Below are 23,608 nucleotides of genomic sequence, written 5' to 3'. Positions count from 1 at the left end.
TAAAACTGCTGCTGTAGCTGCACTAGTAGGTGTGAGTAGTTATCGGTGTAACTGAAATGCAAAGTGACCCAGTCACAGGTGCAGCGAAGGATGTTTGATCGTTATTGTACGAAGATCAGAAGTACTTTAAAAAGATTATTAAATGTGTGTGTGTGTGTGTGTGTATGTATGTATATATATATATATATATATATATATGGGTTTCCCAGAAATATATATATATATATATATATATATATATATATATATATATATATATATATATATATGGGTTTCCCAGAAATATAATCAATCTTAGGAGCTAAATGGATGCTAGTCTCTTCACTTTTTAAACGTAAATGGCTCATGTGTTTCATAAGGACGGGGTCCGTAAGGTGCCAAGGGGATTATTATTCAATAAGGCCTGGCAGCGAGTTAATATAATGAGGCCACAAATTACTATATTGAGGCCACGAGTTAAGTTTCTCCTAACTCATGGCCACAATGTAGTACAATGTACTATATTGTGGCCACAATATAGTAACTTGTGAACTCAGCATAGCAAATTGAGGCCTCAATATAGCTAATTTGTGGCCTTAACATAGTAATTTGTGGCCTCAATATAGTAAAATGTGGCCTCTGTGTATTATGAGTGACAATTTTTTTTTATTTCTGCCTAATTAAATGGAGGTAAACAAAGTTATTCAGAGTGGTTTATGTGAAATTCTATGTTCTATAAAAACTTGTCCTGCATGTCCAAATTGTTCACAGCAATGGTGATGAGAACCAGTTGTCTGAAGAGTTTAATACTTCTAAAAGCTACCTCACAGAAAACTACTACATACAAACGATTATGAATACATTTTACTATACTTGAGATGTTGTCTGCAGTGGCTTAAAATCTATTTTAAAAAATGCATGGAGGGTAGAGAGACACATGTAGGAGATACGTGTAGGTTCACTGATTGAAATCTGAACATTTTCTGTTGAGCCTGTAACGTCAGACTGTGTATCCACTGTGTAATGATTAATGGAGGTGACACTTCTGATGTAGTCTTCACCCTGACCACTGTGTATGAGATCAATACTTAATACTTATCAACAATTCTGCTATTTGGTGCTGGGCATCTTCACCTTCAGAAGGAGACAATCTGTCTGTCTGTGACACTTTTCAGCTCAGCTAGTGTGAATGAAGAGTCTTGTGGTGATGATCAACTGTTGAGAAGCAGCTGCTGGCAGCTTTACCTTTTCCCTGATTGCTTTTCTGAAAGAACCATTCTCTCTAGCTTGTTTATAGTGTTCTGTTATTGCTTTTCATATCGATGTCCTGTCAAGCTTAGCGATGTACATTGTAGAAAAAAGCTAGTTAGGGCTGAAGCAGTAGAGGTCACTCTTTAGATGTCCAACATAACCTGACAGTCATTTTTTATTCATTTCCCTGAGTCATGTCCTGTGTATAGATATTCAACTTATATTTATTTAGCAAGCTACACTGTATGGTCATTAGCCAGTAGGTCAAACTGACTCATCACTCTGACTTCCTGAATTTGAGATTTCTGTAACTGCAGCATAGGTTTGGAAGTGAATATGTTAGGGCTGTATGTCTTAAAGAACATACTGAAACAGCATGTAATGAGTATGTTGTCGTGGTCAGAACAAAAACTTGTATTTTTAAATAACTGTACTGGAGAAGGATAAAACATTCTTAACCTTAACCAAAAAATTTACAGATAATGATTCTGTTGGTTTGTTTATTATGAAATGCATAGCACTGCATGGCACTTTCAAATAATGTCAGTAAAATGTAAGAAAAAAAATATCAAAGTGCATGAACAAGGTTTTGATCTGACCACAACAGTGTTTTCTTTCACATGAGAGTATATACAGAAGTAGAGTCTTTAAAATTTTAGTTGAGTAGGTGAGTAGAGTTTAAGTTGTGTCTTTAGACAGAAGTAGATCATTTTAATACTACCTGTTAAGCACAAACCCAGAGTACATTAAAGGGGAATTCCATTGACTTTTCACAGCTAGATTTAAACTAAGTTATTCAGTGTGTTGTGTTGTGAAATAGATCATTTCTAGAGAAACTTATCAAGTTAGAAATGTTCATAATGGTGGTGATAGGAACCAAATGTCTGCAGTATATAATGCCTCTAAAAGCTACGTCATAGAAAGCTATAACATATACGAATACAACGAATACCTAGCATGGTGCCTGAGATATTGATTTACGATAGTTTTAAGAGGACATTATAGCCTAAAATGGATTTTTTAATACAGTAAGGTTGGAGAGGTACATGAAGGGCATTAACAGGGTGTTCAGCAGTATCAGCATTACATACACAAACCTAAGTCACCTATAGGCTCACTGGTGGTTTTGGATAGTAAATAAAAATATATATTTGTTTTGTATAAATCATGACCCCTGTTTCCTATCACCACCACTGTAAAGAAATCAGTACGTTTCTCTTCAGTAACCGGTTTCACACCAGTTTACTCTGAATGACCTTGTTTATGTGGTTGAATTATGCAGCGATTTTGACAGATGGGTGGAATTCCCCTTTAAACAGTACTTGTTTTGTAGCAGTTAAAAGGTCATGTATGTCTGTGTATGTGTGTGAGTCTGTCACAGGGGTGTGTTGTGCCAGCCTGGTGCAGCCCAAGTCTTTAATGAAGATAGGGCTGTGTATGGTGCTGGTGGGCCACGTGAACTTCCTGCTGGGAGCGCTGGTACATGGCACAGTGTTGAGGCACGTCAGCATCGGTGCCCAGACGCCGGAGTACGCCATCTCCAACATCTTAGCTCTAGCAGCCGGCCTTGCGGTGAGACATGCTAGACTCTTGAGGCACTTCCATCAGTTACCATCTTTAACCAATACTGTTAACATTGTCACACAGAAAGGCATGTTGTTGTGAATTATAATGCATTAATCAAACATCCATACAATAAATCTAAAAGAAATATCCAAATTATGTTAGTATTAGGTATTAGTATTAGGTATAGTCACTGTACCACTTGTACAGTAGGCTGTTAGTTACAGAGACTGTACTACTCACTACTTTTTCATTCTCTTTCTAATCTCTGCAGGGCGTAATTGTTGGCATACTGGCTATAGTCCTTTCTAAAAATGAGAAAAGTCGGCCACTGGTAAGTGACTGAACAGTCTTTATTTATTCTGCAATTTGGTTTATTATGTGAATTGATTGTTAAAGTGGAATTTCACAGATTTGTAAAAAGTTCAGCATGATTGAAATATTTAGCTGTAAATACTCTGAAGTCTTTCAGAGGGATTTGATGTGAAATTGTTGATGCGAACTCAAATTTCTTTACAATAGTGGTGATAAGAACAATGTCTACAATGGTCATTTTAGGTACTATCCAAAACCACCACTGAGCTTTCATATGTCTTGAGGTTTTATATGTCATGTTAATTATGGTAAAATAGTGGAAAATTAAAAAAAAAATCTTTGGCTTTACCATATCCTCCATGTACCTCTTCGCTATTAATGTATTGAAAAAATTATGTTGAAAAATGACTGAAAAAAAAATTTGTAACCATTTAATGTAATAACTTTCTGCAGTGCAGCTTTTTAGGCGTTAAACTCATTGAATGTCTGGTTTCCATGACTACCACTGTAAACAATTCTCTTTTCTAGAAAAGAGCGCTAGATATCAGACTACTCTGAATGACTTTGTTTACATCTTAGCAGTTTATTTATGCAGAAATTTAGAAAAATCTGTGGAAGTCCCCTTTAAATTGTGTCATGATTAACCATTAATTAAAGCACAAGCAAATATCTCTTACTCAAGATCTGGTCTACTGTACAGTGGAGCTCATTCTTACTAATGCACAGTCATCATGAACAAATGTCTGTATGTCTGTCTCTGTCATACTTATGCTGAGTTTTTGTCCTGCTGTGTAGTGAATAGTCTAGTGAATCCAGTTTGTTTTCAGGCTTTTCTGCTAGCTCAGTATGACACCCACCCAGTCACATACCTCTTTCTGCCTCAGGTGCTTCAGAAATAACAACCTGAAATCTAGACCTAGAGTGACACTCCTTTTTTAACACCATTCTCTGCACTGATATTGGCTTTAGGGCTTTTGTCTTTGACTGGCTGAAGCCTCTGTGGCCTTTTCACACTGCTGTGATGTCCAGTACAGACATAGCAGCCTAATTTACACATGAAGGAATGACTGTCGTTTAAAGCTTTACACTTACCCAGTTTTTAGTCCTCCTGTATATCATGTTACCTCATGTGATGCTGGGTCACTGACATACACTAAGCTAGTCACTATACCCACACTCATCTGCCATGCTACCTGGTATACAGTTACTGTCTGTAGCCCATTTGTTTCTATTAAATGGGAATTCCACAGATTTTTTAAACATTCTGTATAATTCAATGGTTAAGATGTAAACAAGGTCATTCAGAGTGGTTTGTGAAACTTAAAGTCCCAATCGTTTACAGTGATGGTAATGGGAACCAGACGACCCAGCGTGTTTAATGCCTCTAAAAGCTCCCTTACAAAAGTTTACATTTTTTTTTTTTTTCTAAATTAGATTTTAATCCATTCACATGCAAGGCATACATGCAGGGTGTAGTTTGGCAAAATACAACTTATTTTATCAGATTTACCAGAAGTTACCATTATGAATATTGTATATAGGTTCACTGGTCCTTTGGGAGAGTAGCTAAAATGCCTAAATTTGCACTGTAGACATTGTTACCCCTGGTTCCTATCACCACCATTTTAAAGAAAGTTTGTAAGTTTCTCTACAATACTGCATTTCACATCAGACCTCTCTGAATGACTCAACGCTTGAATTGTACAGGACTTTTGAAAAATCAATGGAATTCCCTTTTAACAATATGATTATTCACACTAAACCATCTATCAATGGAAAAAGGGTAGAGTGTGGCTAATATACTGACCTGACATTATGTGGGGGGAGGGGGGCTTTTTGGAATTACTCATACCAGAGCCACACCCACATTTGTATGACTGCTGTACTGAGAAATGTCCACCACCCAAATAATATTGGGTTAGCAGTGGTCCTATGGTGGTCCCTTTCCACTGATGGGGTAGAGGGTGGCTGACCAATTGTACAGCAATAGATGGACTAGAGTCAGTAAACCTAATATTGTAGGTATACCTGATAAAATGACCAACAAATGTAAGTACAAGGTAAGTGTACCTGATAAACGGACTAATGTATGTCTGTGTTTTTGTTTTGTTATAGGCGTAGTGTGGCTTGCCAACACGCCATATGCATGTCCTGATTCTGTTGGTGTTGTCTCCCTCTTGTGGTATAAAGTATGTGTGCAGGTCACCGCTGCAAAGCTGCTAGTCAGTAAACTGCCTCTTGTTTGTTCAGACGTGGTGTCTGTGCGTGCTGAGTGCTGTAGGTGTTCTGTTGGCTGCTGCCTCAGCCGTTGGCCTGCTGGTGTCCCTGGTTTGGGCCATCGTTCACGGCAGTAAGGGTCTCCTTCTCCACTGCAACTTACCTGATGACATGAGTTACTTCAGCATCACCGATGAGTGTCCCTTTGACCCCACCCGCATTTATGTGAGTGACCAAGGGGAGGTGACTGTGCTTGTTGTGGGATCATTGTGAGAATGTGCACTGCTGATCTGTGTAATTCATTTCTGAAACCTGACCCCCAGTAAAGCAATCGTGCCAAAAACACTTTGTTTATATACACTGATCAGGCATAACATTATGACCATCTCCTTGTTTTTACGCTCACTGTCCATTTTTTTCAGCTCCACTTACTATATAGGTGCTCTCTGTAGTTCTACAATTACAGACTGTAGTCCATCTGTTTCTCTGCATACTTTGTTAGCCCCCTTTTACCCTGTTCTTCAGTGGTCAGGACCCCCATGGACTCTCAGAGAGCAGGTACTATTTGGGTGGTGGATCATTCTCAGCAGTGCAGTAACACTGATGTGGTGGTGGTGGTGTGTTAGTGTGTGTTGCGCTGGTCTGAGTGGATCAGACACAGCAGTGCTGCTGGAGTTTTAAACACCTCAGTGTCACTGAGGTGTAGTCCACCAACCAAAAATATCAAGCCAGCAGCGTCCTGTGACTAACAATGAAGGACTAGAGGATGGTTAGCTCGTACTGTACAACAAGAGATGACCTATCGTCTCTGGCTTTACATCTACAGGGTGGACCAACAACGCAGGTGCGTCTAGTGGACAGTGAGTGGACACAGTGTTTAAAAACTCCAGCAACACTGTTGTGTCTGATCCACTCGTACCAGCACAACACACACACCACCACCTCGTCAGTGTTACTGCACTGCTACCACCCATCACCCAAATAGTACCTGCTATGTGAGGGTCCATGGGGGTCCTGACCACTGAAGAACAGGGTAAAAGGGGGCTAACAAAGTATGCAGAGAAACAGATGGACTACAGTCTGTAATTGTAGAACTACAAAATGCACCTATACAGTAAGTGGAGCTGATAAAATGGACAATGAGCATAGAAACAAGGAGGTGGTCATAATGTTATGCCTGATCGGTGTGTGAATATATATATATATATATATATACATTTTCTACATCACTATTTAAATTTATGTAAATGACACTGACCATGCTCAGGACTTTGTACAAAAAGGTCAGATTTTGTTGGGTCTGTGGATTTGATCTACTCATCAGAGGCATTTGTCACTGTTAGTGATCTGAGTCATGCCAGTTTGAGCGCATGCTGTCATAAAAGCAAAAGATGGACAAACACCTAATAAAAACTTAGTATTAAATCAAAGAAGAATACAGACTAGAAGCTTTTTCAGTAATGGCCTCAGACTTTTGAACCCCACTACATGCGTGTGCGTATGTAGTTGATCTACTCAGTCCTTCATTAAAATAAATCAAGTGCTGCTGATGGTTTCTAACAGAGTGTTGGCTGGAGTGTAGTGAGAAACATGTATTCTTCTAACCGTGTTCTTTTTTAAAATAATACATTTTTGGTTTTCTTTTTGTTTTTTTCTTTTATTTATGTCTTTATTCATATTTCTTATAATGTTATATTAAAAAAAACACAAGATAAACTGGTTTAAACAGTTTTCATGGCTCCATAAGACTTTTGTACTGCACTTTTTTCTTCTCCTAAAGTTACTCAAATGTCTCAGTTCTCAAACAGGGTAAAGCAAAAGCATGTGAATGCATAGGATGACTGGTCGTATAATTTGCAATGATGTGGCTGAGGTTCTGGGCTTTAGACTAGCAGTGGGTGAGAGACATTGACACTGCATCCTTTTTATCCATGACCTATGAGGAAAGGGCATTCTGTACTGACTTCTCTGAATATGGGAATATGGGTATTACATGGTTTATATTACAAGGCAGGCTGCCACTGTGTAGTTACACAATTTCTCACCCGGAGGATTTGCGTTCTGATGCTCTCTGTTTTTTGGTTAAGAGGAGGCTACAATTGTTATGCCTTTTGCTCCTGTTAAGCACACAGACGTCACATGCTCCCACCCCACCCCACCCCACACTGCACCTGCTAATATTACAGACAAAATACTGTTATGTAATTCTGTGTGGTTCGTCATGTCCGTCAAACTGCGCTCATCATGATCTCTGAGCAGAACAGTAGTACACACTGGGAGGGCGAACTGCTCCCTACCCTCTCTTTTTCTCTCTGTGCTACCTTTCTCTGCTTTTTCACTCTCTTTCTCCCTCTTTCTCCTTCTCTCTCTCCTTTTTACTGTCACTTTCTCCTTCTCTTTCTGTATTTTCTGTTACCTCTCTCTTTTTCTCTCTCTGTGCACCCTCTCTTTGCCTTTTCTGGTCTTTCTCTTCTCTCTTCCTCTTTCTGTCTTCTCTCTCAGTCTGCTTGTTCTTTCTCTTTTCTCTCTCTCTCTCTCTCTCTCTCTCTCTCTCTCTCTCTCTCTCTCTCTCTCTCTCTCTCTCTCTCTCTCTCCAACACTTTACTCCCCATAAGGCTAGAGTTTTATTGTCTACTGAATGCAGGAAGGGGGGCAGGCGGGGTGGGGTTGTGTGCACTGCTGTGTTTCTCTATGAGAACAGACTGTCTCATAAAGCCCATTTTCAAGAGCCTCTTCTGATTAGCCTGAAGTGCTTCCTTCTCCCCTGACCACTGCCTCGTATTAACAAGCCTGGAGTGAGTTGATTGGTCACAGTATTGCAGTGTGGCTAAAAATCTTGACGGCACATTATTGGCCGCTCTCCATCAAACCTCCATCCAACTGTCATGTGTGAGAACACACAAACACAGGCATGCTCAGTGTAAGCAGTGTCTCTCTCTCTCTCTCTCTTTATCTCTCTCTCTCTCTCTCTCTCTCTCCCTCACTCTCTCAGAGCACCACTCTGATCTTGTGGGTGCCGTTGATTCTCATGAGTGTGGTGGAGGTGCTGTTTTCAGGCCGCTGCCTTGCAGTCTGCATCAACTTCATCCGCCGCAAACCTGCACCACAGTATGAAGGCAGATCGGTGTGTATAGCTCTCTTCTTTAAACTGCCTCATTCACACAGCTCACACATGTTCCTGCATCATTTATGTCTGCATACTTTAGTGTAAAAATGCTACACGATCATCTGATACTTTGCTTTTTAAAAAATATCAACATGGCACAGATGTTTAGATAGGACAGATGTTCTAAGCTGCTATTTGATGTATTTATTGTACTCCTGAAGAGCAGCGTATTTAGACAACGCTGGGCTACAGTATGAAAACGTCTGCATATTATTAGTTTTTCAGCATTTCTCAATGGATACTACATAGAAATAAATACATTTCTGCATAATGCTAATGCACCGTTTCTGCATCAGCAGATATGTGCATAAAAAATATTGAATACTGCCATCGGCCCATAATTTCCATATCGATGCATCCCTAATTATTAGGCCGTATCTGAACACCAGTTTACAGGCTTTGAATATTTGTTAGAATTTCCGAATGAGTACTTGAATACTCGTTCTCAAAATCACCCCTAAAAGCAACAATATTTACGTTTATAATTATCCTTAATTGTAAGTATGTTTGTTACTGCATCCAGTGGGTGGCAACAGTGTATTAATAGAAAGGCTGAAGCCCAGCCTACTTGTGTGTGTAGAAGATTGTCGCCCTCTCATTCAAAACAGCTTTTGAGTCATATAGATGCTAAAGATGTAACAAATTAGAATTACAGTCTTGCCTACATGGTTTACCAACCTCTTATTGTAAATTTTGCAGTGACTTTTTTTGTCAGTGTAATTTAAAATGCCGTAGATGTGAATTCATGGCCATTTTTGCTGATTTAGCTTCAGTGTTTAGCATGGAAAGCGGTGCAGTTCGCTGAGGTGAGGTGATGTGTATGTCTAGCATAAATTTATGAACCAGCTAAAATCTATATAATTTACTTTATCTTTAAAATAAACTTAAAAATGTAACTGTGGCTAGAAAAAAGACAAAGGTTATGAATGCGAATTGATGACCAAATACCAACATGAACAAATAATCAGGTTTTCATTTTTTAGATTCAGGCTAGCCCTTGTAGTTATATCAATATTCAGTTAGGTTTATTTTCTGGCCAAAATAAAATTCTGAGGCTATTTTCGAAAGTAAAAATCTGTGTGTATAGTTTATCCATAAATTAAATAGTAGATTTATTTGTATTTCATGATGTTTGAAATCGTTTCTTCCAATTGAATCGTGAGGTCAGACATTTATCCCCCCCCCCCCACACTGTTTATATAAATGGGTGCATCGTGCATGTGATGACTCATGCAGTCCAATAAAGTGTGTGTGAGGGGAGAGAGAGAGAGAGAGAGAGAGAGAGATAGAAAAAGTGTGTGTTCGGGCACATGTGTGACTCACCCGTGGGTGCTCCTGTATCTGCGTGTGTGTGTATGTGGACATGATGGATGACTCATACTGCAGCAGGACTGTAAGGCACTGTGTGTGCTGTTTTCAGGTGAAGACCCTCCGGGCAGCTGAGCCCCTAGTCCTCCCTTACTATATCCCCCCACCCCGCCGTTACCGAGGCGACGGAGAGGAGAGGTTGCCGGAGCGACCCCCAGAACAGCACGAGCTGCTGCGCGCGTCACAGCGGCTGTACAGCTCCACACGCTCTGCCCAAAATCGTCCTTCCCCCACCCGCTTCGACAGGGCCCAGCTCAACAGGGCCAGCTTCTGGATCTAATTATGAGCCTCGCCGTTACTCTGGCCAAACCCGGGCTCTGCTGGAATGAAGATCAATTAAAGGAATTCCACTGATTTTTCAAAAGTTCTGCATAACTCTACCATTAACATGAGTTATTTAGAGTGGTTTGACGTAAAATGGTTCATAGTAGATTAACTTAAGAACTTGGATCCCTTATAATAATTGTGACAGGAACAAGGGGTCACAACAGTTACAGCTTAGTTTTTACAAAATTCTGCATTTCATGTCAAACCACTTGCTTTGATTACATCATAACAATTTGATTATGCAGTTTTTGAAAAATTATGAAAAATCAGTGTAATTCCCCAGTGCGCCTGTAACTGGTGGGTTCCACTCGTTTACAAACTGACAGATAATACGGTTCATGTTGGCTGGTTTACCTAAAGTATGCACTTGTAAAAAAGCTTTGCTGCTGTCATTACAAGACATTTAGGATGGTGAAAACTGAACTATGACATGCTGCCTAGTGAGTGTGTTACTGCTTGCTGTTCACGAGTGCGTGTGTGAGTGTGTGTGTGTGTGTGTGTGTGTGTGTGTGTGTGTGTGTGAATGTATAGCTGAACATACAGGAGTGGATTGCGTGAAACCCAAAGGTTATGTTTGGACTACCTCAGCTCTGAGGCCTGTCCTTTAATATTTGCAGCATCTGTGTGGGCAAATATGTCTTTGTAAACAGAACAGCGTATTTATTTTACTTTAAGAAATTCTGACCTTTAACTGAGATGCTTGAAGTGATGTTATTTAGACAAATTAATAAAATGGGGATTAATGCATTTGTGATTCATCTGCGTGATGAAAACATTTCACCTTGTGATGTCCAGGGGAGTCACTAGACCAAATTTAGGCATGTGCTTCACTATATAATACATAATAATGAAAAAAAAGTCAGTATGTAAGCTATGAAGTTTCCCGTTTCAACCCTGATTTCCCACAGTGCCCAATCATCTTTCCTTCGAACTTTCCATTTCAAAAAGTCAGGCAAAGCAGCTCAATACAGAGCTAGCATGAGCATCAGCATATCACTGCTGTCGAAACAAAATCTTGTATCTCCAAAATGGTAACTTTAGAGAAGAAGGAAAAAACACACTTATTTTTAATGTAAGTCAGTGTAACTAGACTTTTCCCCAAGTAATTTTGGGCCATTTCTTTTGGTCCATTTATCGTGAAATTTACAATGTAAACGGCAACAGGCGTTTTCAAAATCTGTCAAGCACTGAAAAACAACAAAAATAGAGATACAAGGCTTTGTTCTAATAGCAGTGATATGCAAGTGTTTAAAGTATTTTTAGACTGCAAGTGGTTAGCCTTAACTTAAGCATTAGCATAGTTCAATTGCTTTTAACTGTAGATAGACAAGCATTAGTATATTGATGTTAAAGAAATAGTAGTAAATTTACATGATTTTCCACTCACCACAAATGCAAGACAAGATGTGTTTAGTGTTTGGTGTCTTAGGTTTTGCCTCTTTAGTTTAGAACTGGAGCTGCCAGGCTAACAGTGCTAACAAACACTGGAAGTAAATAGTCACCAAAACCTTTTCCTTAAATGCATGCCAAATTCTTCATATACTTGCTTAATTATGTTGACAAACTACATACACTCATTAAAAAGATAAAAAAAAAGATATAGTAGAATGGCATGGATAGGCCTTATTTTACACATTTAAGCTTAAATTGAAGCTAGATAACTGTTCCACCTTCAAACTCAGTCTTGGATGATTGACTGCATTTGGGGTCAGTGTAAAATCATGTAAATAAAATTTTTGGGAAAACAATTAGTTTAACAACATAGATATATTAACATTTGTTTATCTATGTTTACTAGCTAGGCCACCACTGAACAATGTTAATTGTTATGTTAAGGCTAACCACTTGCAGCCTTTAGAAAAAAGTTAGCAGCTAATGTAGTCTAATTGAATTTAAAACACCAAAAATTTATTTAACTGAACTAGACAGTGGCCCTTATATTTAACAACTCTTTTCTCACAAGCTGGTGTTATCTAACAAGCATGAACTGATGATGCAAAAACAAAAATAATTGGTGTATAGTTTTTTCTGTCTAAAATGAATTGTTTCACACGTGTGTGAGATTTTTAAAATGAAAGCATTAGTAGAACTGTGAGAACACCTGAGAGATGAGGACACATGTTCCAAGCAAATAAGACTCAGTAGTGTCAGTATCCATGTGAGTACTTTGGTTCAAAAGAGCGCTTTTAATTGTGCCTGGACAGCTTTTCCTGGGTAGAGATGCAGCTTTCTGTGTTTAATGCAGACTGCTCAGTCTCCTACAAGCGAAGAGGCTGGCCTGTGCCCCCCTTTATTTTATAGTGTACAACCAGCAGTCTAGAAACACCCCTGGTGATGTCACCACATAAACAGGCCCAACAGGTGGGTAATAAAACTCACTTGCTGAAAATCAAGCTTACTGTGCAAGTATTAAGCCACGTAAAACGCTCACACACAGTGTTTCAAACACATAAGTATATTTGTCATCAATATCAGCAAAGGGGGACAATCATGACGTCCTCGCATGAGGTTTTCATGCAACATAAAAGAAGGGTGGGGAGGGGGGGTGAATTGGGTTGCCATAAGGGTGCAGAGTCATATATATATTTATATATATTCTCAGTACAAATGTGGAAGCAATGAGATGCTAACTGCTGTAGAGCTAGACAAAAAGGTGAGTGTCGATATCAGAGCCGCAGGGACTGAAGCTCCATCACTGTGTGCACAAAGGGCAGGAGAAGAGTGGCTAGAGGACTGAAAAGACAGAGGAGGGGGATATGCTCTCAGTTGTTCTTGTGCAAAACAGAAAGATGAAAGCAGTGATATTTTCCATTCCATCCTTCAGTCAAGAGTGGAAACAAGCCCTTAGTGCTATCGCTCACGGTGATATCTCTCCTCTTGGATTAAAGATGCAATTTGTCTGAAGGTGACTGGACTGTACATTCCCTTCTGTGTTGTAAGATAGAGATTATGAAATTACAAACTGATTTTTTCATGAGTACCTTTTGCACAAATTGGAGTATTACATGGTGCAGGGTAATTTGCCACTTAGAACAGGGGTTCAAAAAACACAGCATTACCTTAAAAACGTACCGTATTTAACGACACAAAGTGATACTAGAAAGTTAACGCTCATACGCGCGCACACATACATGCACTGAAAACATGCGTACGTCACGCTCATGTTCACATTCACATTCGCACGCACACAAAGCGACTCAGATCATATGTGCTACAAGCGTCTGATTCCAAAACACAACGGAATGTATCCCCTGATGCAAATGTGTCACACGATACTTCGTAAAGCCGACAGCTTATAACAGTTCACCGCAGACGCCCGGAATAGAGCTTCAAGTCTCTCTCATACCTCGGTTCAGCAGTAATAAAATAATCTTCCTTCACAGCAAAATCACCAGCAGTCAATTCCTGCAGGCCTGAAGAGAATCAAACACTGATGATTTCACAGAGTTGATAAAATGACACCATGAACAAAAAATGCCAAAATAAATAAACATGGAAGAAATGATACATATATACAAAAAATATGAAATAAACAAAAAAAGAACAATGGGATCTTCAGCCTTCTCTTATTAAATGAAAGATCATAAGCACCATAGCCAAAATAATATTAATAATAATCCCAACATTCAGTCCATCTGCCCATTGCGTCTACTGGAGGCTACGGATTTGGATACTTTACTCAAGCTACATAATACTGTCTTTGAATGCAAGTGAGTAAAAGACATCTACAGGTGCCTTTTGTTCCTAATATGTCCTATATGTGTTTATACTGTATATATACATCAATATGGATATAAAAAGGAGGAGAACTGTGTCATCAGAGAACAAAAAAAAAAGAAAATGATTAAACACAGGGTGGAGTGAGAGTGGGGTGTGGGTGGGGAGGAGTAAGTGTGCATGCACAATTCCCAGGGAACGGGGGGGGGGACGGGGACGGTCCCTTCCAAAACCAGAAGCCTGGTGCATGGTCAGTAGCGGAACGGTGAGCCGAACGCTCCACGAGCCTTGGACAGACAAAGCGCAGCAGACACGAGACGTCTTTGCAGGTGTTGTCTTTGTTCTTCGGATATATGTGTGTCCTTTCTCAAAGGAAAAAAAACTGAAAGTAAAACTGATGCACTTTTTTTTTTCTTTTAAATCTCTTCTGTCCGGAACACTAATAACAATGAGAGACGACGACCTTCATGCATTGAGCGTCTGCTCTTCGGGCGGACTCAGAACTGCGAGGCACTGCTGGGGTCACACTGCAGTAGCCGCACGATGGAGGGGTCACTTTTGGCACCTTTTATGAACTCCTCCAAAGACAGCTTACCTGTGTGGGAGAGACGGAGAGAGTGAGATTGAAGAGAGAAGCCATGAGTAACATAAAATGTGTACAATTTTCCCCCTCACGTCAAATAGAGTTGGTCTTTGAATCTTGAAGTTTGAAGCTTTAGTTTTGCACCAGAACCACAAGGCTAATACAGCCAACAAGTAATGCCATCTTATACCACACAAGGTTAACACTGTGCTAACAGCATGTCTGAATCATCACATTTTTGTCTCATGTCGGCTTGTTAAGTAATCTCAAACAGATTTGCTTATACTGTACTTCGGGGCACTGTTTTCTTTTTCCATTTTTATAAATAACAGTATGTGAAAGAAATGGTCTGGCAAAAAATCTAATTCACACAATTTTTCACATACCCTCCAGGGGTAGCCAATAAGCCAGGACATGTTTAATGTCCAAATTTTTCATCTTCAGTTTCGTGCTGGAGCTGCAAGGTTAATGTTGATTACAGTCACCCAAATAATTCCTGTAAATACAGCCCCAAAGCTTCAGTCAACCTGCTCAAACTGCGTCCAGTTCAATAATGTTGCACAGACATGATAATGTGGCTTAGGACGCAGTATGACTTACTGTAAATTATAACAATGAACAAAACGTTACTGTGTAACTGAGCCCTGTTCTAAACAAGACATGCTAAATTGTTCCTATTCATAATTACATGTAAATCTTGAATTTTCAAACTGAAGATGTTGGTTAATAAATAGAAGCAACAGAAATTGCAAATGAAATCTAGCATCCATATGTCAGCTTTATGCAGACATATGGACGAAGGGAATTCTGCGGGGAATTCTGCAGGGGATTCGGAATTTGCACAACACCTGGTGAAGATTTGTACAATTTTATAGCTCACAGTAAGATACACTGTGGCCAAAACTACATCAACACCCTGCATATCCTTTTGGGGATGTAATCATGTAAAAGATTTAGGTGACTACTAACATCTAGTGATTGTTAGTGCTCAACTGAAGCAAAATTTGGACACTGAACATGTTTTGGCTGCATGACTATGTCTGTGGTAAGTGGTTTTCTTTAAGCAAGCAGCACAATGTTAACTGGTACACATAGGCTTTCATTACTTGTTAGATACAGTCGCCTTTCAGCTCTGGTACCAAACTAAAAAAGCAAACCTCAGACACTGAATATGTCTTTACTGATCAACTTCTTTTGAGACAAAGAGAAAACCTGTGTTTGTTTTTTAGCCATATTCTTTTAAAGAAGCCAAGCACTGCTTGAGGTTTTACCATCATTGTTCAAGTCCATTTGTCTGAAGATCTTATCTGTCCTCTTCTCTGGTGTGGACTCATCCTCGGGCATTTTCATCACCGATGACACCATCTTATAGATGGCCTGTGACATAGGAGCGAGAGAGTATGATGGATTAAGTTGAGAAGAGCAGTAACGTCATTGGTATTCTATTCCTATTTAGAGCCTCATCAGATTCTGCACAGTTGAGCCATCTGCTTACTGTTCAGGACTGATGAGTCCTCAAATCATGTCACTGTTGCACTGTGGCCTGGTATAAACCACAGAATGAACTGCTCTAATTGGAATGCTGTATTTACAATCCCATGCAGGCCATAGGTATTAGCGCTAAGAGAGTCACTGCTGCTATTACAATATAGTAGAGTGGATGCTACAGTGAAGTGGTCCTCTGGTAGCAATGTCTACCCACCCCCCCCCCAGCCCTCCACTCCTGTTACAGCAATGCCCAGAGTAAAACATGAAACAGCTCTGCAATCTCCGCGCACCAGCCAACCGTAACGTCCATGAGCCCGCGGATAATCCCGCCGTTCTGCACACTGGGATAAATCCTGGTTAAATTTAACTTGCTAATCCACGAGGGAACAGCACCAGGGCTGACGCTATCATCATCCCCCACTCCATCTCCACCACTCTCCCCCTTTGGGGTTGTTGGTTAGGGGGCTTCACTCGTGACAGAGCCTTCACTAGTCTGACTGCAGCTGAGCACAAGCTGTGCACGCTAAACACATGCTAATAGCACTCTCTGTCTCAGGGGGCTTGCTGCAAAGAGAGTGAGCTTCTGAACTAGCACTCAAAACAAAAGTGTTGGGGTACGCAGAAGTTTTAGCCAGCAGTGACCATGGATTTTCACCCCTTGATGCAACTGCACTTGACATATGTCTGATTTAATGAGCTGTTTATGTACTTCATTAGATTGACATTAAGTCTGAAGACTAATTTTAGAAGGTTTTCACTAGTGATGGATTCATCATAATGAAGCATATGACCTTATGATAGGCAACAATTACTGAATCAGACCCACCAGTCTAATTTCTCAAATCCACACCGCCTAGAATATCACATTAGGGTTATGCAGGCCATGAGGTGCAGCTGTTTGTGTGGCATCAGCCCAGCTAGGATAAAACATATGGTCAAGTGTGCTAACACTGCATTAACAGCATTTCCAAGAATTGACATGAGCAACCTGCACATTCAACATCTGCAGATTGGAGATTACTCAACAGATTCAGGGCATATGCCACTCAAACTCTCACCAGCAGATGAGCACCAGCAGAGGATTTCAATGTGCAGGCAAAGCAATATGAACAGCAGAGGTTTGAAACTCTAATTGGGTGTTAATGGGTAGAGGTACCCAAACAAAATATTGAATTACCAAAGCATTTGGTAAGAACTGGGCCAAGACTTTGGAACATTTTTTTCTCTTAATTGCATCTCTTAATATCTACTCAAGCATTAACATTTTGTCTCCTGAGTCATTAACAGGGGATTCCACAGATTTTTCAAATTTTCTGCATAATTAAATCATTAAGATGTGAACAAAGTCATTCAGAGTGGTTTGATGTGAAATGCTCCGTATAAGAGAAACTTACCAAGCCAGATCTATTCACAGCAGTGGTGATAAGAACCAGACGTCTGAAGAGCCTCTAAACTACCTCACAGGACGCTATTACATGAAATGGTTATGAACACGTTGCCTGATGCTTGGGGCATTGTTTTACGATATTTTTGAGAGAAAGTTTTAGCGTAAAATGTACTTTAAAAATAATGCATTAAAGGCAGGAAGATACATGCAGATTGCTGCAAGGCAAAACAGTCCCCAAAGATAAAATAGTGCCCTATTCTTTTTTTTTGTTTTTTTTCAGATTTACCACTATTTCATCTTTATCAACATATAAAAAATCAGAAGACGTGTAAGTTTACTGTTCTTTTTGGATAGTAAATAAAATATATATATTTGTGTTATAGACATCACATCCCTTAATTCTGTAAAGAAGATCTGTGGTAAGTTTCTCTACAATGAGCCACTTCACATCAAACCACTCTGAATCACTATCAATGACTGAACTATTCAGAAAATGTTTGAAAATCACTGAAATTCCACACTAAAAGCCACTTTATCCTTTAGCACCTTTTCAGTGTGAAAGCTCTTTGCACTGTTTCTCCTAGAACATTTCCTGACCTGCACAATCTCGAGCATCTCCTCACGACTGATGTAGCCGTTGCCGTCCAGGTCGTACATGCTGAAGGCCCATTTGAGCTTCTGATCCAGCTTCCCCCGTGATGTCACACTTAGAGCGATGATGAACTCCCGGAAGTCGATGGTGCCATCGTTGTTGGTGTCAAACGTGCGGAAGACATGTTCGGCAAACTTGGAGGCGTCACCGTAAGGGAAGAAGTTGGCATAGATCTTCTTGAATTCCTCCACATCCAGGTGGCCACTTGGGCAGTCTTTGAGGAACCCCTGAAGAGAGAAAAGCATACTATTGATATAAAAACCTTGTTATTCCGTTTTATTTGTTGTTGTTTTTTACACCATTTAAATACTCCAACTGCTTTTACATTGTGACAACATTTCCTGGCAAATGGACTAATAGAAATCTGAAAAGTTAATAAAAATAGACACTTTAAAGATGTTAAAAAATACACTTTATTGGCTGAAATTTTAGAGATGTCACTTTGACCCTCATTCATAATACCAATATACAAAAAAAGTATACGATTCAAATATACAATTTTTTTTATTAAAATGTGAACACTGCTCTGTTGTAGCAAAACACTTGCTCACATGAATTAACCTTGATTTTGTAAAAGCTTCTTCATAGAATTAGTTCAGAGATCCAGGATAAAGCCCTTGTTTGCTCCCTGACCCTGAGCGATGAGGATGCGAGTTAAAACGCAGGTCAGATTGTGTTCACTCAGCTCTTTTTCAGCCCTTCAGCTAGCATGACTCACTGGAGCTTACATTTCAATACACGCAGCCTAATCCATTCATATAGCTGTGTATTTACTGCAGGCATCCCGGCCTCTCCTCAGGGCCATCACAGCAGCGCCTAAGCCTGAGATCCAGAGCCTCTTAGTGCAGCTCATTTCCCATGACCACTACACACAGAGATGCAGTGTACAGTCGGGACAGCGTTCTATATCTGGCTATCTCTGGGGAAAAGAGTTGCTTTTATGCTCCTGTATGCATGTGGGCCAGGGTGTGGATTAATACCAACATGTAACAGAATGGTTATAAGACCCATTATTATTATTGTTGGAATTTATTGTCACTGTCTGAACAAAATCTCCAAAAAAGTAACTCTGTTGTGGTAGTGTTGGTCTGTCCTCATAAAATTTTAGCTGATAAGTTGTATTAAAGTACAAGCCTAAAATGGGCTTAACATGGCCAAATTGGCTGCTTAGCTATCTTGCTTTCCAGCTGTCGATACTTAACAGACAGTGCTTGAGCTCAAATAAACAAGCATTACACACTGCTGCCCTCTGAACGTGCTACGGCACATGTCAGAATTAAGAACTGACCCATTACACCTCTCAATAAATGCATTTTCTGCTTTTTTGGTCAACAACCCCACTGGTAAAAATGCACCCAACCAATTTTGGTTCGTTGTTTCATAAGCATATGCTGGTGAAAGCCACAAACTGTGAAAAATAACTGGGGTCAGCTCAAATTATTGCAAATGGGTGATTATGTAAGAACTGTGGCAGTCTTACACTTCAACAGAAAGATTTAAACTTATTCCCAAGTTGTTGAACCACACCCTCAAGAGGTTGTGACATAAAAAGCCGTACTTTGATTAAAGTAATGAATCAAATGTGTCAAAAAGAAGCAGAATTAAAACTGCCAGACTTGCAGCTCTAGAATCTTGCCTCAGTCTCTGCTGAAGTAAAGCGTCAGTTGCTTAATAAGCCCAAGAACACATTTAGACTAGAATTTAAATTAAAGTTAATGTGAGTCAGAAATCATAACGCATTTCCCTGCCAACCAAGACACATTTCTGAGTAAAACACAGTATCAGGGAGGTTCTCTGAGCTAGCTGAGCATCTCTCAAAAACTATAGGTTGAGGTGGTGAGAGGGGAGATGAAACATGATATTACTGCTTAATATTATTTGTCCCCACCCACTGGTGAACGGTGACATAATCAAAAATCAAAACAAAATTTGGAGGCTGGAAAAAGTTACTACATTTCAAAAAACAATAATTTTATCTTTTAATTAATACACTACATAGCCAAATATATCACATCTATATGATCTTGTTGGACATCACATTCCAAAACCATGGGCTTTAATATGAAGTTGGCCCCCTTTTGCAGCTCTGGCATCCTCCACTCCTCTGGGAAGGCTTTTGATTTTGGAGTGTGTTTGTGAGAATTCGTGCCCTTTCATTCAAAAGAGTATTTGTGAGGTTAGGCACTGATGTTGGACGAGAAGACCTGGCTCACGATCAATGTTCCAGTTCATCCCAAAGGTGTTGGGTTGAAGTCAGGGCTCTGTGCAGGCCACTGGAGTTTCTCTACACTAAACTAATTAAACCAAGTCTTAGTGCACAGGGGTACAGTCAAGCTAGAACACAAAAAGGGCTTTCCCCAAACCACTGTCACAACAATAGAGGCATATAATTATCTAAAATGTCTTTGTATGCGGGGGCGGCACGGTGGCGCAGTGGGTAGCGCTGTCGCCTCACAGAAAGAATGGCCTGGGTCCGATTCCCGGCCGGGCGACTAGGGTCATTTCTGTGTGGAGTTTGCCTGTTCTCCCTGTGTCTGTGTGGGTTTCCTCCGGGTACTCCGGTTTCCTCCCACAGTCCAAAAACATGCAGTCAGGCTGATTGGACATGCTGAATTGCCCCTAGGTGTGAATGTGTGTGTGATTGTGTATGTCTGTCTGCCCTGTGATGGACTGGCGACCTGTCCAGGGTGTATCCTGCCTTCCGCCCAATGACAGCTGGGATAGGCTCCAGCACCCCACCGCGACCCAGAAGGATAAGCAGTTTAGATGATGTATGTATGTCTTTGTATGCTGTAGCATTAATATTACCCTCCACTGGAACTAAGGGGCTGAGCCCAAAGCCTGAAAAACAGCCCTAGATCACTATCCCTCCTCCACTAAACTTTGCTGAAAGGGCTATGCATTTGGGTAGTGTTCTCCTGGCATCCACCAAACCCAGATTCACCCATCAGACTGCCAGATAGCAAAGCATAATTCATCACTCGAGAGAACACGTTTTCACTGCTCCACAGTCCAGTGGATGCGTGCTTTACACCGCCGACGCCTGGCATCACGCATAGTAATCGTAGGCTTATGTGCAGCTGCTTAGCCATAGAGACACATTTTATGAAGCTCCCAACACACAGTTCTTGTGCTTGTTGCTTCCAGAGGCATTTTGGAATTCTGTAGTGATGTAACAGGCGATTTTTACGTGCTACATGCTTCAGCAATCTGCGGCTCCACCCTGTAAGTTTGCGTGGTCTACCACTTTGCAGCTAAATTGTTGTTGCTCCTTAAACGCTTCCATTTCACAATAATATCACCTACAGTTGACTGTAGCAGATCTAGCAAGTCATAAATTTAACAAACTGACTCGTGACAAAGGTGGCATCCTGTAACAGTCACTGAGCTCTTCAGGACGATCCATTCTACTGACAGTTTGCCTATGGAGACTGCATGACTTTATGCTTGATTTTGCACACCTGTTAGCAACTGATGTGGCTAAAACAACAAAACTCAATAATTAGGAGCTGTGTCCACATACTTTTGGCCATATAGTGTACAATATGATGAATGGTCTTATTATGACCAGACATATGAACTAACAATGTAAAAAAAAAAGGCAAATTTCTAGTTCGGTTTGACTATAACAACTTATTTCAGATGTGGGAAACATTTGTTCAGTTAGTAGTAGCTGACTGAAATCTGAAGAATATTTTCTATATATTTCTATGCATTTGTTTGCCCAAAATGGTAGTTTTGTTTTCTTTTCATTTGAAAATATGTGGTGATAGTTAAGTTACATGTCTCACCTTGTACCACTCTTGCAGCTCGTGGTCAGAAAACTCAGTGTTCTCCCTCAGGTCCTGTAGCATCTCGGGCCTGAGCTTGCTGTTCTGCTTTTCCCATGGCGACAAGTCTCTGTGTGCACAGCGACGACACCAAGGCCCCTGGTCAGAACTGCCGAAAAAAAAAAAAATGAGTGTAATCAGTGGAGAGTCCACTGTTAATATGTGGAGATAACAAGGCACAGGCTAACCACGCAGACAGAAAAGGCCCTCATTACTGCAAAGAAACCAGGGTCAAGTTTCATTAGAAGCAGATTACAAAGCTACCATGAAGCCTTCAACTTGAAGGGAATTTAAACATAATTAGAAGTCACGAACTTGCTTCAGATCAAAATATTATGCGGTCAGACCCACGGACTTCAGCAGGAGAGCTACTTGCACAACCTTGGTGACCTATAATTTCTCTCCTGACATTATAGAGGTAATTAGACAGAATGTGTCTGAGTATGGGAGTATGTGTGTGTGTGTGTGTGTGTATGCACTTGTGTGTGCACCCATTAGTAAATTAACCGCACCCTCCTCCACTGACTCACTCACTAAAAGGGCCTACAGGCTCTGAGCAGATGAAACAGAAACACAACTTTAATCAGTCCAAAATGCAAAAAAAAAAACAGCTGTTCGAGGAAAATGTTTTCATGACATGTTTTGAGAACACAATCACAACTCAGGAGCCAAGAATCCACAGTAATTAATAACACAGTCGCCCACGCTGCCTGGATGGATCAGGCAGCCGTCCGAGCGCAGCCGGGCCGGGACGCGAGCCATGGCAAAGACAGGCTGGAGAAAGATCAGTACACAAACGCTTGCAGAACTCCGGAAGCTTCTATCACCATGCTGTGGCCGCATTTATTTCTCTTTTCAAAGATGTTTTCTATTTTTTTTTTTGTGCAAACATGCAGAACAAGATTCAAGGGAGAACAAAGTGATCCAATAACAGCAGACCATCTGAATTCTAAATTAGCCTGAGATCTACAGTGACCCCAAATTATTTGGACATTTTAACCACTGATACACTTTAATTAAGTTCTTAAAGTTACATCAAACAATGATGGTAGACTCTGTCAGATTAACAGACTGCAATAAGTGTGCTGTAAAACACAGAGGTGGAAACTTCAAAGTCTCTGGAGCTGTTTTTCTTACAGTGGTGTCACTGAGTTTGTGTTCAGTGATTGAAATAGTTTTTAAAGAAACAGCTCAAAATCATTCAATTCTAAAAATTTCCAGCTACCTTATGAAAGGCCAGGGAATGTCACTTGCTTTGACATTCTGTTACCTAACACAGTGAACGTAATACTTTTTTGAATATACCACAAATGTCCAAATACTTTGTTGGGGCCACTCTATATTGCCCTATCCAAACAGATTTAGATTAGATTAGATTTAGTGGTTAGAGTAGCCTAAACTGAGCCATCCTCAGGTAAAAACCTTTTTACTTCAATGAAACAATGATTCAGGTAGAAGTAAAAGTAACTGAGCAGAAAACACCTTCAGTAGGAGTAAACAAGTATCAGGTCAAAAAAACTACTTAAGTATTGAGTTCCTTATAGAACTGCAGCGAAACTTCTTACCCTTCTCACCCTGATGAAGTTACTATCCATCTCTGCCATCCACCTTTTCAGCAACGTGTATTTATGACCACTCTGATGATGAGGTGAAGCTAGGTTGCATGAAAGATAAAATTTGAGGTAAACAAGCTTACATAAGTGTATAAAAAAACAATCAAATGACACAACGCTAAGCTTCCGCTGTGTATCAGTTTCGGCTATGA

General features: G+C 40.2%; 2 protein-coding genes across 7 annotated transcripts in view; one reads left to right on the top strand and one right to left on the bottom strand.

The window, feature by feature from the left end:
- Nucleotides 1–10,933, top strand: part of tmem54b (transmembrane protein 54b) — an 11,136-nt gene extending 203 nt beyond the window's left edge. Inside the window, exons 2-6 of one of the 4 annotated variants that reach the window (XM_036566299.1) lie at nucleotides 2,602–2,802; nucleotides 3,068–3,127; nucleotides 5,359–5,550; nucleotides 8,318–8,449; nucleotides 9,912–10,933. In XM_036566299.1, coding sequence (XP_036422192.1) covers nucleotides 2,650–2,802; nucleotides 3,068–3,127; nucleotides 5,359–5,550; nucleotides 8,318–8,449; nucleotides 9,912–10,139 — 765 coding nt within the window. In that variant the 5' untranslated portion in view covers nucleotides 2,602–2,649 and the 3' untranslated portion in view covers nucleotides 10,140–10,933. Of the gene's footprint in view, nucleotides 1–1,088; nucleotides 2,803–3,067; nucleotides 3,128–5,358; nucleotides 5,551–8,317; nucleotides 8,450–9,911 lie in introns of those variants that run through there. The other 3 variants (XM_036566298.1, XM_036566297.1, XM_036566300.1) reach the window with 3 other exon arrangements.
- Nucleotides 10,934–12,618: 1,685 nt separating this feature from the next.
- Nucleotides 12,619–23,608, bottom strand: part of hpca (hippocalcin) — a 42,532-nt gene continuing 31,542 nt past the window's right edge. For 2 of the 3 annotated variants that reach the window (XM_036566294.1, XM_036566296.1), the window contains exons 2-5: nucleotides 21,805–21,952; nucleotides 17,959–18,240; nucleotides 15,758–15,863; nucleotides 12,619–14,498 (exon numbers count right to left, since the gene is read on the bottom strand). In XM_036566294.1, the coding sequence (XP_036422187.1) occupies nucleotides 14,401–14,498; nucleotides 15,758–15,863; nucleotides 17,959–18,240; nucleotides 21,805–21,867 (549 nt within the window). In that variant the 5' untranslated portion in view covers nucleotides 21,868–21,952 and the 3' untranslated portion in view covers nucleotides 12,619–14,400. Of the gene's footprint in view, nucleotides 14,499–15,757; nucleotides 15,864–17,958; nucleotides 18,241–21,804; nucleotides 21,953–23,408; nucleotides 23,498–23,608 lie in introns of all 3 variants that reach the window. The other variant, XM_036566295.1, reaches the window with a different exon arrangement.

The sequence above is a fragment of the Colossoma macropomum genome, unplaced genomic scaffold (assembly GCF_904425465.1).
Source record: "Colossoma macropomum unplaced genomic scaffold, Colossoma_macropomum, whole genome shotgun sequence".
NCBI classification, from domain to species: domain Eukaryota; kingdom Metazoa; phylum Chordata; class Actinopteri; order Characiformes; family Serrasalmidae; genus Colossoma; species Colossoma macropomum.
The sequence above is the reverse complement of the archived record's forward strand: the minus strand, read 5'-3'. Positions and strand labels throughout refer to the sequence as shown.